Source organism: Notechis scutatus, chromosome 5 (assembly GCF_049901735.1).
Source record: "Notechis scutatus isolate UNSWTSFEM ecotype Mainland chromosome 5, rNotScu1.2, whole genome shotgun sequence".
Classification (NCBI taxonomy): Eukaryota; Metazoa; Chordata; class Lepidosauria; order Squamata; family Elapidae; genus Notechis; species Notechis scutatus.
Window position 1 is genome coordinate 64,021,366 of NC_142013.1, and position 21,058 is coordinate 64,042,423.

At 38.4% G+C, this 21,058-nt stretch overlaps 1 protein-coding gene across 3 annotated transcripts in view; it reads left to right on the plus strand.

Moving 5' to 3' along the window:
- The window catches only part of TAB3 (TGF-beta activated kinase 1 (MAP3K7) binding protein 3), a 56,136-nt gene extending 47,864 nt beyond the window's left edge, over positions 1–8,272 (plus strand). For all 3 annotated transcript variants that reach the window (XM_026680415.2, XM_087966874.1, XM_087966875.1), the window contains 3 exons: positions 3,644–3,737; positions 4,137–4,220; positions 7,003–8,272. In XM_026680415.2, coding sequence (XP_026536200.1) covers positions 3,644–3,737; positions 4,137–4,220; positions 7,003–7,151 — 327 coding nt within the window. In that variant the 3' untranslated portion in view covers positions 7,152–8,272. The remainder of the gene's footprint in view (positions 1–3,643; positions 3,738–4,136; positions 4,221–7,002) is intronic.
- Positions 8,273–21,058: the final 12,786 nt, after the last annotated feature.

Here is a 21,058-nt window from a genome sequence, read left to right on the forward strand (position 1 = left end):
GAAACAGCAGCTTCACATGTACAAAACTCATACCACTTCTTGGAAATGATCAAAGATCTACATGTGGAGCAAGAAGATCTGCTTGTAAGTTTCGACGTGGTTTCACTATTCACTCAAGTCCCGATAAAAGAGACCTTTGAAATCATCAAAAATAAATACCAACCAGCTAAACACCTCATGGAACTAACAGAACACTGCTTAACCAACACATATTTCATATACAAAGGACAAAGATACAAACATATTGAAGGAGCCCCTATGGGATCACCACTGTCACCCGTCATTGCAAACCTGTTCATGGAATAATTCGAATCCAGAGCCCTGGCCAATGCCATCCACAAACCCAAACTATGGTTAAGATACATCGATGACACATTTGTGATTTGGCCCCATGGAAAAGAAAACCTAAACAATTTCCTAACACACCTAAACAGCACACACCCCAAAATCAAGTTCACCATGGAAACGAAACAAACAAACAACTACCATTCCTAGATGTACTAATCTACAAAAAAACAGATGGCACACTAGGACACACCGTATACCAGAAGAAAACACACACTAACCGCTACCTCAACGCCCAATCCCACCACCACCCAGCACAGATAAACTCCGTGGCTAAAACACTAATTACCAGAACCAAACGCCTGGCAGACAAGACACACATTAAGACTGAACTATGCACCCTGACTAAAGTACTGACAGCCAACGGCTTCCACAAAAGCAAAATCACCAGCTTGATCCACAAAAACACACTGAAACATAATAGAGACCCAGAAGATGAACAGACCTATGGAACAGCTGTCCTGCCCTACATAAGAGGTACTACAGACAAAATTAGTAAGGTACTACACAGATATCACATCAAGACTGCCTTCAAAACAGACAGAAAAATAGCAGCCATCCTTAGCAACCCCAAAGATAAAATTGACCTGGAAAACCAAGGCATATACGAAGTCCCCTGTGCATCATGCCCAGCCACATACATTGGACAGACCAATAGAAGAATAAGTACCCGCCTGGATGAACACAGGAATGCAGTCAAAAAGCTGGAACACACCTCCTCACTAGTCCAACACATGGAAGCCACAGGTCATAGCATCAACTTCAATGGCACCAAAACCCTAGCCACAGAATCATCAGAGAAGCCATAGAGATTGAAAAAAGACCAGAAAGCATGAATAGAAGAGATGATTCCACCAGGCTGTCAATCATTTGGAAGCCTGCACTCACAAACAAAAAAATCTCCACACCACAATCCAGGCAAACACCTGGGCACAAACAGATCCCCCCTGATACCTCCAGCTCAAACACACCTCAACCAGGCACCCAGATGAAACCCAGCTTCCTAACTAATGATAGCCGTCCATTTACCCGAAGCCAAGCTGCACTAAAGGCCTCCAATAAAGTAACACAATGCTGCCAGCCAATCAAGATACAAAAAGAGCCAAAAAACAGACAGAAGATATTAGAGACACCAATCAAGCAGAACACAGCAAACTCCGAGACCAATAAACACAGACCAAGACTCCCAACCAATCAGGATGAAGAAAAACCATTCTGGCACAGCAATAGGCTGCCCCAAATTTAAATCTGAAACCACTGTAAAAGTCTGACTCACAGACTAACACTATACAGAAGCCTGATGATGGCAGATGAGATTCTGCTGAAACGTTGCTACAACTTTAAAAGAACAACTACAATGACGTGGGAAAATACCCGAACAAAGCCGAACGCCATACATACATTATATATATATATATATATATATATATATATATATATATATATATATATATATATATATATATATATATATATATATATTTCTGAGGTTCTCGGGTATTTGTATGTGGATCTTTGGTTATTCGGGTTTTCTCGCGTAGATTGGAAATATCTAGGCAACGTTTGATTAAGTCTCATTCATCATCTTCAGGCATGTGTCTTCAGCTCTGTGCTTCTCAGAGTGATGTGAGCTTGCAGCTGCTTCTTCCTTTAACTGCTAGTGGGGTGTGACTTGATTGGGTGGGGGCTTGGCTGTGTTCTGATTGGGTGGGGTGTGTTCTCATTGGTTGGGGGTTTGGCTGTGTTCTGATTGGTTGGGGGTTGGCCGTGTTCTGATTGGCTGGAGGTGTGTTCTGTTCAGGTGGGGGCTTGGTTGTGCTCAGGTTAGTCTTAGTTGCTGGGGGACTCGAAGCCAAACAGCAAGATCACAGCTCACCAACTCAAATCCCCCAGCAACTAAGACTAACCTGAGCACAACCAAGCCCCCACCTGAACAGAACACACCTCCAGCCAATCAGAACACGGCCAACCCCCAACCAATCAGAACACAGCCAAACCCCCAACCAATGAGAACACACCCCACCCAATCAGAACACAGCCAAGCCCCCACCCAATCAAGTCACACCCCCACTAGCAGTTAAAAGGAAGAAGCAGCTGCAAGCTCACATCACTCTGAGAAGCACAGAGCTGAAGACACATGCCTGAAGATGATGAATGAGACTTCATCAAACGTTGCCTAGATACTTCCAATCTTACGCGGAGAAACCAATAACAAATATATAATATATATATATATATAATAATATATATATATATATATATATATATATATATATATATATATATATATATATATATATATATATATATATGTAAGATACTACACAGGCATCACATCAAGACTGCCTTCAAAACAGACAGAAAAATAGCAGCCATCCTTAGAAACCCCAAAGATAAAATTGACCTGGAAAACCAAGGCATATACGAAGTCCCCTGTGCATCATGCCCAGCCACATACATTGGACAGACCAATAGAAGAATAAGTACCTGCCTGGATGAACACAAAAATGCAGTAAAAAAGCTGGAACACACTTCCTCACTAGTCCAACACATGAAAGCCACAGGTCATAGCATCAACTTCAATGGCACCAAAACCCTAGCCACTATAGAAAACCCCAGCCACAGAATTATCAGAGAAGCTATAGAGATTGAAAAAAGACCTGAAAGCATGAATAGAAGAAATGATTCCAGCAGACTGTCAATTATTTGGAAGCCTGCACTCACAAACAAAAAAATCTCCACACCACAAGCTAGGCAAACACCTGGGCACAAACAGATCCCCTCTGATACCTCCAGCTCAAACACACCCCAACCATGCACCCAGATGAAACCTAGCTTCCTAACAAATTATAACTGTCCATTTACTCGGAGCCAAGCTGCACTAAAAGCCTCCAATGCAGGAACACAATGTTGCCAGCAAACCAAGCCAAAAAAAGCCACAAAACAGACAGAAGATATTAGAAACACCAATCAGGCAGAACACAGCAAACTGCAAGACCAATAAACACAGACCAAGACTCTCAACCAATCAGGATGAAGAAAAAACCATTCTGGCACAGCAGTAGGCTAGCCCCAAATTTAAAACTGAAACAACTGTAAAAGTGTGACTCACAGACGAACACAATACAGAAGCCTGATGGCAGATGAGATTCTGCCGAAACATTGCTACAACTTTAAAAGCACAACGATAATGACCTGGGAAAATACCCGAACAAAGCTGAATACCATACATACATACATACATACATACATACATGTGCCAGCTTACTTATTTTCTATTCTTGATTCTCTCTGCTAGCCTGAGGAGATGACAAGATTGAGAAGCATGAATAGGCAGCTCCAGATAAATGTAGACTGTACTCAGAAAGAAATTGACCTCCTTCAGTCTAGAGGTAGGTATTTTCAATGATTTTCTGTATCTGAAATGCATTGTTTTGGAGCTTTATGTAAGAATTTAAGAGATTTTATGAATATTATTGTGTTTTCCTATGATAGTCATAGAAAGATAACCAGATCTATTTTCTTTTTACTCGATGTATTGTTTTGATACTTTAGTTAAAATGTATTTGGAAATACTGATTCTAGCTGTATCATAAGTGACAAAATTTGCAAGCATTCTTTGTCATATACTGGCAGCTTCCAGAATAGCAAGGCTATACGACTTTACGACACTGTTGTTTGCTTCATTTCAGTATCATTTCATGTCAAAAGCACACTTAACCAGTAACTTCTTTTACCTTTTAAACATTTGTTCTGAACAAAGTACATTATTTTCTGCTTTTTATTAATAGGAAATTTTGACCTGAAAGCCATGAATAATTTTTATGATAATATAGAGCCTGGTCCTGTTGTGCCACCAAAGCCATGTAAAAAAGGTGAGTCACTACATAAATGTTCAAGATGTAGTTTGTAGAATTTTTTTGCAGAGGGATTCTTATATTAGAAGGAAGGAAATTAGATGTATATGTTTCTTATGGCCACAACAGAGAAGGCACACTTCCTAGGTCCCACAAGAATGACAGCAGTTAATGGTAGGAACCTAGAGTGCACCTATTCTGTTGAAATATACTGGGCAGGAAGAAATAACTATAGACAAGCAATCCCATAGTTATTCAGATACTACAATTCTGGCATCAAGCCCTATGCCATATTTAGCTTTATAGGTTCTCTACATTACATTTCTCTCATATTTGAGTAGAAGTTATAGAAATAGTAGTTTACAGAAGTATAAATATTGTTGCCATTTGGTCATATTGTACAAACTATGATCCTTGGAGAGAAAAACAATGCAGTTTAAAAATTATTAAATATACAGTAATTGCTATAAATCAGTTTGCTGACAATGTTCAAATGAATGGAGATTGTACATTATATATAATCTAAAGTGCATATATAAATATTGAATAGTTCACCCTTCTGTAGAAGATAGAGGCATTTATACATGATTTTCCATGCACCATTTTGTGTAGTATTTTCAAAATCTTTAATTAATTAGAGTAAAATATAGGAAATACTTTGTTAGAGTATAAAATAAACGTTTAATCAAAATCAGCCTATAAGTAACATGTCAGAGTAATGTTCTGGACCAGGGGTCGCCAACCTTTTGGATCCCAGGGCCCACCAAATCCATACTTTTAAATCCCGAGGACCACTAATACGATTTTTTTTAAAAAGCTAATATATTTAATATAATTTTTTATATTAAATATAAATGTAATTATATATATACATATACATATACATATATATATATATAATTTAAATAATATTTAATATAAAAATTATACACACACACACACTTATTTAATTATAACAAAAATGTAAATGCTTAATAATAACAAAATAAAACATTCCGGGCTGGAAGCCTCCCCCCCCACCTGCACTTTCCAAAGAGACAGAAGAGCCTTTCAGATGCCAGGTGGAAGATTGAGAGAGCTCAGATCTGCAGCGGAGGAAAAGCTGGGGTGGGGGGGAGGTGGTTCTAGCCTCACCTGGAGACAGGCAAGGAAAGGTGTCACTGGGGGCACTTTGCTGCCAAATCCAGCCACAGCCAGTGATTATTTAGGGGCAGGGGAGGGGGGGAGAGAGAGAGAAAGAGAGGAGAGAGAGAGAGAGGGAGAAAGTATCACTCGGATTACCAGAGAGAGAAAGCATTTCTCGCATTACCAGGAGAGGAAGGAGGTGAAACAAAAATCACTCTTTCACTGAGACCTACAAAACACCAATCTACAGCGTTCCAGGAGATCTTAAAAACCAGCAAACGCTCCCACTTGCAGTTTCTGCGCCTCCTGGCTCAGGTCCCTGAGATGCACGCTCCCACACACGGCAGCAGTGGCAACAATAGTCCCCTCCCCCAGTGCCCGCTGTCAGCTCTACCCATTAGTTCTCTAGATTTGAATTGCTCCCAGCTCTCTCTCTTTGCTCCCCTCCCCACGCCCACGTGCAGGCAGGAAAGGAAAGGGAGACAGAGCCATGCGCAGCTCTCTGCTTTTCCAGCCCTCGCTGCCCTTCCCAACATCGAAGCCTCGGAAACGCAGGCAAAGCTGCCACAGCGGTAGCGCCCTGAGTTGTTTGCTTCTCTGCTCCTGCCTCCTCCTCCTCCTCCTCCTCCAGCACCTCCTCTGGGTAGGGCAATTCTTAACTTAACCGAGCATGCTAAGGTAACTCAGGGCGCTACTGCTGTGGCGGCTTTGCCAATGTCTCTGAGGCTTCGATGTTGGGAGAGGCAGAGAGGGCTGGAAGAGCAGAGAGCTGCGCACGGCTCCATCTCCCTTTCCTTGCCTGCCTGCAGATGGGCGCCTGCAGATGGGGGAGGAAAGAGAGGCAGGAGCAATTCAAAGCTAGAGAACTAATGGGGAGAGCTAACAGTGGGCACTGGGGATGGGGACTGTTGTTGCCGCCGCCATGTGTGGGAGCTGGTTGGCATGTGCATCTCTGGAACCTGACTCCAGGGTTCCTCGAAGAGCTGGAAGTCGAGAGAACTGCACGGCCCAGATTAATTGGTTTCGGGGGCCATTTCTTCGGCCTACCAAAATTTTTGGCGACCGCTGTTCTGGACCATTCTTGATAGGTAAATAACTATGCTCCCAATAGTTATTATGTAGCTAAAGTAAGAATGTGCCATACCTGCATTAATAAATTGTTTGAGCTCAACACATTATTTCTTAGAAACAGTTCTAATTTGGGATGGTAAAATACATCTTAGTAATTTTTTCTTGTTAGAATGACATTGAAATTCAGTCTGGTAGATCTCATCTATATCAAATGACAAAATTTGGCAGAAAAGATTATACATTATATGTGTGTGTGTGTGTGTGTGTGTGTGTATGCGCACACAATACACACACACACATGCATATTTATATTTATTTACTGGAGACAAAAATCATGTGGAGAACAGAATTTATTTTCACAATATTGCATTTGGTATGTAGTTAAAGTGTAGTACTGGAGACCCAGATTCTAGTTCATCTTCTGGTATAGAAAATTCAGACGTCACTCTCTCAAATCAACGATTATTGTAGAGAAAACAAACAGGCCTTACGGTGTGCTTATACATGAATGCCAAATAAAATATTAACACTAATGTTATTATTGACCTATGATGTTTATAAATTTAAAAGTATTATATTTTATAAGAAAAATGATTCTTTATAGACCATCAAAATAGTTCCAAGCAAGTTCTGCGATCACAGCCAAGAGATGAGGACTTTGAAGGAGCTCCATGGAATTGTGACAGCTGTACTTTCTTGAATCATCCAGCACTGAATCGTTGTGAGCAATGTGAAATGCCGCGGTATGCCTGAATACAAGGTCTACTTTGTATTGAGGTGGGCTTTTGAAATCTCAGCCATAGGTGAAAATTTGGGGGAATTTTTCAGTTCTCAACCAGATCATTTTCAATTTTTGAGAGAAAAACCTCTTTTTCATTCATGCTGCACTAAAGATTAGCTTATGGATACATACTCTTATCCCATGGTTGTAAGAAAGGTTGAAAAGGTTTTCTGAATCCAAGATGGATTTTCTTTGAAGAATGTATGCAGGAAAACAAGTGATTACTGTTGTTCTAGCCCCCAGAATTACATTTGCTTGTTAGTAGTCCTTATGCATATTTTTATAAGCATTGAACAATTACTTTGTGAAGTGTTAATTCAGACAAACTGTGAAGAACCAGAGCTAATCTGGCCAGAGCACGCTGGAAAACAAGAGCTCCCTATGTTTCCAGATTGTAAACTACTGAAAAAGGGGGACTCAAAGAACAGAAAAGGATAATCTGAAATGCTGCTTTTTTCAGGGTAAATTAAGTCTACACAATTGCTGTTTTGATATTGTGAATCATGGTGAGGAGGGAAAAGTACTGTACAATCTTATTTATAGAGTACAATCAGAAGTGATTTTATAGTCTCTTTTGCTTGTATAGCATTCACCAAGTCATGCTAACACTGGTAATTAAATAATTATACCATATTACACAGAAAAAATAGTGGTGCATGCTTTCATTAGGACTTTGTATTTTAAAGCTAAAAAGTAAAAGTATGCTTTTAAAAATTATGTTCCCTTGAAACTGCTTGACAGTGGAGCAGACATAAACCAAATGCAGAACTGTTCCAAGTTCTTTTTTGAAAACTTGAGTTCAGCCATTGATAGCATAAGAAATGTTTGCACCCTCTTTCTTAGGCCTTTCAGCTTTCACTTATGTGAAGAATTCATGATGTTTACAGCACAGAAGGTACTTTGTGCCCTCATTCTGATTACGCTGAAAACCACTAATCAATATGAGTTCTCCAATAAAGTGTATTTGCACATTATCAGTAAACTAACTTATATTAATTAGTATGAGTAGTGGTTTTTGAAATGTTGCACATTGCATTTTGGTGTGACCTTGGTCAGTTAAAGGGTATAGAGAATCCAGAAATGGTATAGAGCAGTGGTCCCCAACCTTTTTTATGCCGCAGCCCGGTACCGGCATCGGCTGGGCGCCGCCATCTTGTTTTGATAAAAAAGTGCTTCCGGTGAGCTCACCGGAAGCACTTTTCATCAAAACAAGATGGCGGCGCTAGCGCTCGTGAGCTTTTCCGGTAGAAATGGCTTTCTACCCGAAAAGCTCAGCATGAAGCGCCGCCGATCTTGTTTTGATGAAAAAGTGCTTCCGTGAGCTTTCTCCGGAAAAGCTCACCGGAAGCACTTTTTCATCAAAACAAGATGGCGGCGCCTAGCAAACCAGCGGCCCGGTAGGATTTGTTCCACGGACCGGTACCGGTCCGCGGACCGGTGGTTGGGGACCCCTGGTATAGAGAATCCAGAAATTGAATTTTACTAATACCTGTATGAATATGTTAATCACAAATAGGATATTTTATTTATGAGTGCTTTAGGATACTAAAATAAAGCAATCCTGTTTGAAGTTCAGTCAAAAATAAAATAGTTTATTCCTTTTTCACACTGATGAATCACTAGGACAGTAGATTTTACTTCCTACACACTCATTACTCTGGATTTTGCAAGGATTACAAAATGGAGAATCGTATTTTATTTGTGCATATCTTACTCTTATGTGTTGGTATTATATATGATATAATTTCTGTTCAAATTGGAATGTATTGAATGCAATGGATGTTAGTCCATAAAATTCTTATAGAAGCTATATGGAATCAAGCTTGATTCAGTCAATCAGATAGAACAATTAAATTAGCGCTCATGTTAAGGTTTTTTAAAGTTGACTTTTACACTATAACAAATATGATTCTGAGAGGTTAAAAGGGAACTTGTAAGAATTCTGTATCCCTACTTAAGAGTAAAATTATGAAGTTATTTTTTTTACCTAGAGGAAAAAATATGTGAAGATACAAAGACTTTCATGTATTCTTTTTTAACTTATCTATTAAATCACATTAGTATTGCTCCTTAGTATTGGTCACAACTTTATTATCTTTTTAAACAACCTTCTGCTTGGCACTTACTCAACTGCTGCTACAGGAAAGGGAATTGTACTCATTTAAGTTCAGAACATAAATAGCATGTTTGGAGGTATACCAGATTTTAGTTGGTGAGGAGATACTTAGAAGTATTAAGCTGACTTTATCTTAGTTTTTTTTTCTGGAATTGGAAAGCACCATCAAAATTTCTATAGAGTTTTGATGAATGGACACATTTATAGGAACTTAAGGTTTCCTTATCTTATGCCATGAGCAGGGAGTTCTTTGGACATGCCATGCTGTGTGAATTCAGTATATTTGTATAATGCCCAGACTAGATTGTGGAATTAATATAATGTTCATTGATTTACTTATACTTTCACTACTGAAGTACAAGTCAAAACACAGTTTGTAGTGAGGAAGGTAATAGTGTAATTGCAGTGTGCAAAAGAATCCTTTTACCAGTTTACTTGTAAATGTCCTTTCACATTGTTATTACAATGGGATGATAGCAGTGAAATTAATTTTAATATGTAAGTAGTTCATGTGAATCTATTCATGTCTACGTAGAAAGTACCCAGAAATAAGTGAATTCAATCAAAATGGATTTAGGTTATGCCAAAATAATTGACGATTGTCTAAAAGGTTTCATTAAAGTCTGGACTCCTTGTAGAATAGAATAGAATTCTTTATTGGCCAAGTGTGATTGGACACACAAGGAATTTGTCTTGGTGCAAATGCTTTCAATGTTCATAAAAGAAAAGATACATTCGTCAAGAGTCAAGAATCATAATTATGAATTATGTTTAATCCACAAAATGTACTGCAATGCATACAGATTCAGAATATGTGTGTGTCTGAGTGGTGGGATTCTGAGGCCATCCTGAATTTTTAAAATGCACTACTTTTTAATAATAACTGATTTTCCCTTACTCATAGGTCTTGGGTGAATCTGTTTACTAGAAAATTCAAGAATACCTTCTAATTCCCCAAAACCTTTTCTTTATACATGTCTTGTGTATTTAATGTTATTAAAATGTATCCTTTCACATATATAAATATATCCCAATTTTAATTGATAGAATATCTTATAGCAAGCCAAAATTAAATCCTGTACTTGATTATTTGATGAAACTATCAAGCTGGCATGTTTGTGTAGGAAGAGAGGGCTAAGAAGAAAAGAGACACTGTTTTGTAAAATCTGATGGAGATGTGTGTTTCTCTGTGATATGTATGTATTTTTCCTTATGGCAGATGTGTGAAGCAAATACAATTTTTAAAGAGCTGGTCTCGGTCATATTATTGTCATGTTTTCTCTCAGTTATTGTATACTTTAGTTCTGTACACTTCTTATTTCCCATCCTTTTTTATTGTAAATTTCTTTAAAATCTCTCGGATTTTACAGACTTGGAAATTAGGACAAAATATTTTAATTTTTTTTTTTACGAGTACATGGAAAAAATTAAATATTTGGTTATGACTTTGTAATCTTGAATTTACAAGCTTCTAACTTGAGAAAGTGTGTAGTGCAGTCTCAATGTGAAATAAGTTCACAATATAGCATGGAATAGCAAGATAGGCTGTCAGTCAACAGAAGATTGAAAATGTGCAGAGAAATAAATGCTTATTATAGTTAACATTGTGTCCATGTGTTATATTTGCTTCTACAGATAACCTTTAAAGTTTATCACCTGTGCGAGAAAGCGAATCCTTAATTGGTAGGTTAGTTGAATTAATATAATAGCTTACTCTTTTTTTAAAAAAATTAATATGTTCTTTAAAGCCTGTATATTTCACCTATATCTTCTGCACTGTTGAAATTCTGTTAACTTTATTCACTATAAAAGAAAACCATGCTCTTTCTAATTATAAATAGGGTATTTTCCTATCATGTGGATTTGTGAATGTTGTGAATAAAAACTATTATTACAGATAAAATGTATAAGACATTAAGAGGCGCTGCATGCATGATTTTCCAAATAACATACTGAGCACTACAGTTGCCTAAACCCAATAAACTAAGAAAATGTAACGTTCTGCTTTTGGTTTTATATGTAGCAAGAATTTGCAGTTTCTTTAAATCTTTCATCTTAAAATAGAGTATCCTTATAAGTGTATTGCATTTTTTTTCCAAATATAGATCCTTTGATCTCTTTATTGAACTTATTGTCAGCCTTTCTTGCATGTTAAGCCACAAATGGTGGTGCTGTGCAATGGAAAATTAGAATTTTTCTACTTTATTCATCTTTTATATATCTCATTATACCTGCTTTGCTTTTTAATTGTCCAAAAGATATCCATAATATTTTTTAATTTTTTTCAGCAAGAATTTATATGGTTAGACAAAGGACAGCTTACTTTTATGTAGCCATTTAAACAGGTATGGCACTTCATTCAGCCAAGACAATCCATTCAATATTGCTTCAAAAGTTTAGTTGATTTTAAGGGGAATTAATGGCATCACTTTAGTTTAACAATTCCTGATTAAACCTCATTGCCAATATGTCCCTTTCCCCCCTGCCTGCAGATAGGAAGCCATTATTTACACATTATGTCAGGTGAGGCTCCATTCAAAATCCAAGAAAGAAAACCTTAGACTCCATTGTTATAGAGAAAAGGACTTTTACTGAAAATTGGTGGTAGCATCAGAAGGATACAAGATCTGAAGCAATAGGCACGAAAATAACATATAGAAAGTTACCCTTTGTTCCCATCCCCAATAATTCAAACTGGCTATCCAATCTGAGATGTGTATAATATCATGTGGGGCATCTTCAGATGGTGTTTCAGACATCTGGTATGCCAAGATGGTTACATCTGTGCAGTAAACAAGTAAGCATAGTCAAGAAAACATCCCAACTTTTACATTTCACCATCTCAGACCTCCAGCACTCTTCCCCCCATGAAGTCCACTTATTATTCCCTCCCCCCGTTTCTATGGCAGCCGGAAAGATAAGCAGAAGAAGGATTCTTGGAGGCTGACACATTATTTTACAGAAAACAGGAATAAATCAACTGGAAAAAACCACTTCACGCATTCCTAATGGTAGTCCTAGCCATTCAGTTGGTTTTTCTTCATAGAAATAAGCAAGATGACTGGTAATGGTTTAATGCATTTCAAATTCCCAGAGGTTGTGAGAGGAGCTGCTGGCTGCTTGTGAAGGAAGCAGAGGGGGAGTAGAAAGGAGAAAGATAGCAGCCCGCGCACCTAACAGCGCGCTAATCATATAACTATAAACCAAGAATACCAATAATAAGTTTCAGGTAAGTGCGCTTGAGATTGTGATTTTATTTTATTTCAAAATGACTGGCTTAGTTCAGTGTAATACTTGTTTTACAGCTGTCTTTTGCAGTACCCTTTTCAAACTTGGATATTGTCCTCTTTGTAAAAAAATTACCAGTCTACACGGACAGATTACCTATCTAGAATCTCTAATCTGTGTTCTCCAAGCAGAAATTAGGTGCTCAATCCAGCCATCTATTGAGCTGCCGTGCTACTAGTCCCCACGACCACAAAGATCCTACAGGGAAAGAGCAGTATGGACAACCGTGGGATCTGGCAGGGTGAGAGCTGTGGACCATAAAGGCAAAGCTTTTGCTGTGTCCCTGCATAACAGATACAGTGCCCTTGCTGACCTTAATAGGGACACTAAAGTGACAGGTCAAGGTAGTTGTGATAATGGTAACTCAAGTAAGCCGGGGATCATGGTCCTAGAAGAAGAACTTACTTTGGAAAGGAGAAAGTGTGAATCAGGTATTACGCACCAGTCACACAAGAAGAGCAAGGCATCCAAAAAGAGAAGCCACCTTTTCTGGTTGGGGATTCAATTGTAAGGGATGTAAATTTAGGAAAGGATATTGAGGTTTTGAAAGAGGTCGGGTGTCTACCAGGTGCTACTGCCAGCAGAGACAAGCGTATTCTTAAGATAATCAAGAATGCCAGCAAGGACTGTGATGTTGATGCTATTATACATCTTGGTACAAATGAGCTGTCCCAGAAGGATGTACTTTCTGTTCAGAAAGATATAGGCTGTAGGCTTATCTTTTCAGAGGTTCTACCAGTATACAAGGATCAAAAAGGGAAAGGGCAGCGTGTAGTAGAGTTTAATGTGTAGCTAAAGGAGTGGTGTAAAAGGGAAGGCTTTGGTTTTATTAGTCATGATGTCTGCAGCTGGTCCAATGAAAAACTATAAAAGAGATGGTTTGCATCCATCAAAGAAAGGGACTGAGTTACTTGGCATTAAATTCACAGATTTCCTGGATAAACATTTAAACTGAACAGCAGGGACAGAGAATTGATGGATTCAGAACATTTCTGTCCCCAGCAACCTAAAACTAACAAGGATACCAGTGCATGCAAAATAGATGTTTCTGCAGGTAAGATTATCAACCTTGATAATCAAACCAAACCAATCAAACCAACCAAAACCAAGCATTTATTAGTGAGTGCCATACCATGTGCATTAATCAAACAGGTGGCAAGAAAGTAGGGGCAGGCAGGCACAACACAGGTTATGTAGACAGTAAACACAGTGTCAGACATAAAGATCTCAAGTGCCTATATACAAATGCACAAAGTCTGGGGAACAAAAGGGTGAACTCGAACTATGAATACATGAAGGTAAATATGATATAGTTGGAATAAAAGAAACTTGGTGGAATGAAACCCATTACTGGAACATACTGGAAAATACAAACTATTAAAAAAACCAGACCCCATAAAAGTGGAGGTGGAGTTGCACTGTATGTAAATGTATGTAATACAGTTGCACTGTATTGCTACAGAAATGCATGAAACCAAAGATGAAAACCTCCTAGAATGCATATGGGTGAATATATATATATAAAAAAAAGAATGACATGGCCATAGGTGTATATTATAGGCCACCCAATCAACCAGAAAAAATAGATGTCCTTTTTGCCAGCCAACTAACAAACATATGCAGGAAACACACAACAATAGTAATGGGAGACTTCAATTACCCTGATATCAATTGGAAAACTAATTCTGCACCAAGTGAGAAATCAAGTAAGTTCCTAACCAACCTAGCTGACAACTTTGTTGTCCAAAAGGTAGAGGGTGAAACTAGAGGGACAGCCATACTGGACTTAATTCTTACAAACAGAAGAAGTGATAGAGGGAGTTGAAACTGCAGGAACCTTGGGTGAAAGTGACCGTGTCATACTAGAATTCAACGTAACACAAACACAAGCAACAGAACATAATGACACCAGAGTCTTGGATTTTAAAAGAGCTGATTTCAATAAACTCAGGGAGAACTTGGGAAAGATTCCATGGATGAAAATCCTAAAGGGGAAAACAACTCAAGAATCTTGGGAAACTCTAAAAAGTATGATCATGGAAGCCCAGACCAGCACAATACCACTGAGAAAGAAAAACAAGAAATCCAAGAAGAAACCAGCATGGCTGCATAAAGATCTCTCTGGCAAATTGAAAGAAAAAAAGGACAAGTACAAAAAATAGAAAGAAGGACATGCAACTAAGGCAGAATATCAGCAGATAGCCAGAATCTGCAAAGACAAAGTCAGGATAGCGAAGGCTCAGAATGAACAAAGACTTGCAACAAAAGTCAAAGATAATAAAAAAAGTTTCTTCCAACATATAAATAACAAGAAAAAAATCAGGGAAACAGTCGGTCCACTAAAGAGAGAAGATGGCAAGGAAGTAACAGGCAACAGAGAAAGCAGAACTGCTTAACTCATTCTTTGCATCTGTCTTCACGCAAAAAGAAACTATAGCTCAACCCACCAAAAACATAACTGTAAAAGACAGACCAGAAATAAAAGTTAAAATAAGCAAAAAAAAAAAAAAAATTGTAAGAGAACACCTGTCTGATCTTGATGAACACAAATCACCGGGGCTTGATGGATTACATCCCAGAGTTTTAAAGGAGCTGGCAGAGAACATCTCAGCACCACTGCACCATATGTTTCAAAAATCCTAGAGCACCGGGGAACTACCAGAGGACTGGAAAAGAGCTGATGTGGTTCCCATCTTCAAAAAAGGGGAAAAAAACAGACCCAGGAAACTATAGACCAATCAGCCTAACATCAATACCCGGGAAGAAACTGGAAAAGATAATAAAAAAACAGATCTACCAACATCTAGAAACAAGTAAAATAATAACTAGCAGTCAGCATGGGAGATCATGCCAAACCAATCTTATTTCATTCTTCAACACAGTAACTAAATTAGTAGACCAGCAAAATACTGTGGACATAATATATGTAGATTTCAGAAAGGCATTTGACAAAGTAGACCACAACCTACTTCTTAATAAGCTAGAAAAAAGTGGAATCGATAGCACCACCACTAGATGGACTCGCAACTGGCTGGCAAACTGTACTCAACAAATAGTCCTTAATGGGTCTAAGTCTACATGGAAGGAAGGAAGCAGTGGGGTGCCACAAGGTTCCATCTTAGGCCCAGTACTCTTTTTTTTTTAAAATAAAGTTTTATTGAGTTTTAACAAAACAAATAAAACATCTTATTTGAGTACAGCATGGTTCCGGGTTATCACATTTCCATACAGACACAATTTCATATGCATATTCATCTTATGTATTCAACTTCATATCTTATTACTCTTTTTCTAACTTCTCACTATTTCTCCCTTTACTTCTCTTAATTTTCTTTTATGGTTATCTCATTTTCTTCTTATTCAATTGTATTTATTTTACCTAAATTTTTATATCTTTTTATTCATTGTATTGATACTTTCGTCTGTCTTGTTTACAATTTCATATGTTCTCTTCCAACATTCTTAAGAAGCAAAATTCCCCCTATGATTGCCAATCGAAGTGCAACATCTTTAAATCTTATTGTTATTATCATATGAAATCTCATTAAACATTGAATTTGTGCATTCTAAAATTATAACATTCAAATTTCTAATATCTATTTTATATCATGTAAATCTCATCATTCAGACTCTGCTTGGTACTTCCCCTTGAAAATGTAAAAAGAAAAATTCTAAAACATAGCAAAAACAATATATATATACACTGCTCAAAAAAATAAAGGGAACACTTGAACAACACAATGTAGTCAATCACACTTCTGTGAAATGAAACTGTCCACTTAGGTAGAAACACTGATTGACAATCAATTTCACATGCTGTTGTGCAAATGGAATAGACAACAGGTGGAAAGCATAGGCAGGTAGCAAGACATCCCCAATAAAGGAGTGGTTCTGCAGGTGGCGACCACAGACCACTTCTCAGTTCCTATGCTTTCTGGCTTATGGTTTGGTCATTTTTGAATGCTGGTGGTACTTTCACCCTAGTGGTAGCATGAGACGGAGTCTACAACCCACACAAGTGGCTCAGATAGTGCAGCTCATCCAGGATGGCACATCAATGCGAGCTGTGGCAAGAAGGTTTGCTGTGTCAGCATAGTGTCCAGAGCATGGAGGCGCTACTAGGAGACAGGCCAGTACATCAGGAGATGTGGAGGAGGCCATAGGAGGGCAACAACCCAGCATCAGGACTGCTACCTCCGCCTTTGTGCAAGGAGGGACAGGAGGAGCACTGCCAGAGCCCTGCAAAATGACCTCCAGCAGGCCCCAAATATGCATGTGGCTGCTCAAACAGTCAGAAACAGACTCCATGAGGGTGGTATGAGGGCCTGACGTCCACAGGTGGGGGTTGTGCTTACAGCCCAACACCGTGCAGGATGTTTGGCATTTGCCAGAGAACACCAAGATTGGCAAATTCGCCACTGGCGCCCTGTGCTCTTCACAGATGAAAGCAAGTTCACACTGAGCACATGTGACAGAAGTGACAGGGTCTGGAGACGCCGTGGAGAACGTTCTGCTGCCTGCAACATCCTCCAGCATGACCAAACCGGCAGTAGGTCAGTAATGGTGTGGGGTGGCATTTCTTTAGCCCTCCATGTGCTCGCCAGAGGTAGCCTGACTGCCATTAGGTACCGAGATGAGATCCTCAGACCCCTTGTGAGACCATATGCTGGTGCGGTTGGCCCTGGGTTCCTCCTAATGCACGACAATGCTAGACCTCATGTGGCTGGAGTGTGTCAGCAGTTCCTGCAAGACAAAGGCATTGATGCTACGGACTGGTCTGCCCATTCTCCAGACCTGAATCCAATTGAGCACATCTGGGACATCATGTCTCGTTCCATCCACCAATGCCACGTTGCACCACAGACTGTCCAGGAGTTGGGGGATGCTTTAGTCCAGGTGTGGGAGGAGATCCCTCAGGAGACCACCCGCCACCTCATCAGGAGCATGCCCAGGCGTTGTAGGGAGGTCATACAGGCATGTGGAGGCCACATGCACTACTGAGCCTCATTTTGACTTGTTTTAAGAACATTACATCAAAGTTGGATCAGCCTGTAGTGTTTTTTTCCACTTTAATTTTGAGTTTAACTCCAAATCCAGAAATCCATGGGTTGCTAAATTTGATTTCCATTGATAATTTTTGTGTGATTTTGTTGTCAGCACATTGAACTATGTAATGAACAAAGTATAACTATGTAATGAACAAAGAATAAGAATATTTCATTCATTCAGATCTAGGATGTCTTATTTTTGTGTTCCCTTTATTTTTTTGAGCAGTGTATATAAACAGTAAACAAAATAGTTATTCAAAATCATTCTAGTACTGGTATGAATCTTGTAAATCTTTCACATTTCTTTTCAATATCTATCAACTTTTGAGAACAATTGAAATGTTTCCCTCCCTTCTTCATTATTACTTAACTGTTAATAAGCATACCATTGCATACAGTTTTATCTTATAAATTATTTACTATTAATAAGCAAAATAATTATTCAAATTCATTCTAATAACTGGTATAAATTTCCTTATAAATCTTTCACATTTCTTTTCAATATCTTATCAATCTTTAAAAACAATTGCAATGTTTCCCTCTCTTCTTTATTATTGCATTGATTATAAATACATACCATTACATAACAATAGAGTTTTATCTCATTTTTATCTCATTTCATCTCTATTTCCTTATTTCATTTCTGACTTATTACAGTATTCTACTGTCACAACACTACCTTTTGTACCTTTGCAGAATCCTCACTTTTAATTTAATTTAACCATTGTCTCTGTGTTTTCTAGCTGAGCAAATACCTTTAATCCTAGTACGTTTCCCCTTTTTCTTTATTTCCTGTTTTTGTCCCTCATAAGTTCTTTCCCTTTCTATCTTCCCCCCTTTTTCTCATCCCTTTTTTTATACCCTTCTCTCTCTAATTTTCCCTTCTGTAGTTTTCTTTTCTGCTTCTCCTTGCTGTTATACTTCTTTTTCAGACTAATTTTCTTTTTGGCTGTTCCCTTTGATCTCTTCAATATCTTCATTAACGACTTAGATGAGGGAATAGAAGGGGAATTTACCAAATTTGCAGATGATACTTAAGCTGGCAGGAATAGCTAACACCCAAGATGGATCTTGACAGACTAGAACGCTGGGCCGTATCTAACAAAATGAAATTCAATGTAGAAAAAAGTAAAGTCCTACACTTAGGCAAGAAAAACCAAAAGTACACAAATAGACTGGATGAAACCAGGCTCAATAGCAGTAACTGTGAGAGGGATCTTGGAGTCTTAGTGGACAATCAGCTAAATATGAGCCAGCAGTGTGCAGCAGCAGCCAAAAAAGCTAATGCAATCCTAAATTGTATTAACAGAGGGATACAATCAAGATCAAGGAAGTACTAATACCACTCTTAGTAAGCCTTAGTAAGACCACACCTAGAGTACTGCATCCAGTTTTGTTCACCACATTATAAAAAAGATGTTGAGACTCTAGAAAAAGTACAGAGAAGAGCAACCAGGATGATTAGGGGACTGGAGGCTAAAACATACAATGAACGGTTGCAGGAACTGTGCTTGGCTAGTTTAGTAAAGAGAAGGACCAGGGGAGACATGATAGCAGTCTTCCAATATTTGAGGGGCTGCCATAGAGAGGAAGGGGTCAAGTTATTTTCCAAAGCGCCTGTAGGCCAGACAAGATGGATGGAAACTGAACAAGGAGAGATTTAACCTGGAAATGAGAAATTTTCTGACAGTTTCCATCCATTATTCCTTGTCTGGCATTCAGGTGCTTTGGAAAATATTTTGACCTCCTCATCTCTGTGACAGCCCCTCAAATATTGGAAGACGGCTGTCATATCTCCCCTGGTCCTTCTCTTCACTAGACTAGCCATGCCCAGTTACTGTAACCATTCTTCATATGTTTTAACCTCCAGTCACTTAATCATCTTGGTTGCTCTTCTCTGCACTCTTTCTAGAGTCTCAACCTTTTTTATAGTATTTTATAGTGTTTAAGTATGCATAGCAGGGCTACAGTCTTGCTGTCTGTCCCCTTCTCTAAAAGTTGCTTTGGATTCTAATTTTTGATATAACTGTAGTAACTTGAAATTTTGCAATTACTATCTAATATAAAATGAGAAAGAGGAGATACAAAACTTGTTTTTGCTACTTTCAGTGAAAAAACTGAATATCGATATTTCACACAGTGTTTGTTTTGTGTCTCAGTTTTCCTTCTATCCATCACAATATTTCTCAACCTTGGCAACTCTGATATACTTCTTAAAAATATCAAGGCTGGAAAGCACTACTCTAACAGTCTGATTTTGAAACAAAAAAAAGCTACTTTATATTAATTTGAAACAATTGGAAATTAGAATGTCTTATTGATCTTCTAATCAACTAAATTTAATAGTAAATCTTAAGCTTCCTTATCTGTATTTTATGGCACTTTCTTCCAGCCTTGATTATTCCCAGCCTTGACTCAGTAGAAAAATATGCTGACATAATATGCATTGCCTACACAACTACTTCACTGTACCTCAGAATGAATCTGGGAAAGGTGATGTTTTATCAAAGCAACATAATAAAGAGACTTCTAGCTTAGGCCTACATATCTCTCACTTGGACTGTTCTAATTCATTCCTGCTGGATTTCCATTAAATACCACTCAGAAGCTATAACTAGCCATAATGCAGCAGTTTTAATTTTTAGGAGTTTATATTTATTATATTTATATAATATATATTTATTATATCATATTTATATTTATTATATTTATATAATATATATTTATTATATCATATTTATATTTATTATATTTATATTTATTATATTAGCTTTTATATTTAAGGGTGCCTCCTGGTTTGCCAAGGGACCCAGTGGCTCAGTGGCTAAAACACTGAGCTTGTCGATCAGAAAGGCCGGCAGTTCGGTGGTTCGAATCCTTAGCACCGTGTAATGGAGTGAGCTCCTGTTACTTGTCCCAGCTTCTGCCAACCTAGCAGTTCAAAAGCAAAAATGCAAGTAGAAAATAGGAACCACTTTGGTGGGAAGGTAACAGCGTTCTGTGCGCCTTCGGCGTTTAGTCATGCTGGCCACATGACCACGGAGACATCTTTGGACAAGAGCTACTCTTCGGCTTTGTAACGGAGATGAGCACCGCCCCCTAGAGCTGGAAACAACTAGCATGTATGCGTGAGGGGAACCTTTACCTTTACCTTACCTGATTTGCCTCTATTAACATAATATATGTAGGAGCTGATTGGATGCCAGTTGCCTTTTGGGCGCTATTCAAAGTGCTGGTTTCTCATTTGAAGCTCTACATGGGTCATATTTGAATACCTGTGGGAGACCCTCTTCCCAATGGTGTCTATCTTTCTGAAAGGATCTCATAGGGAAACCACTCTTCGTTTCCCTGAAGATTTGCTGATATCCAAGACCATAAAGGCATCCTTTTTTCTATATGTTTTCTATATGTTTAGCAGAACTAAAGT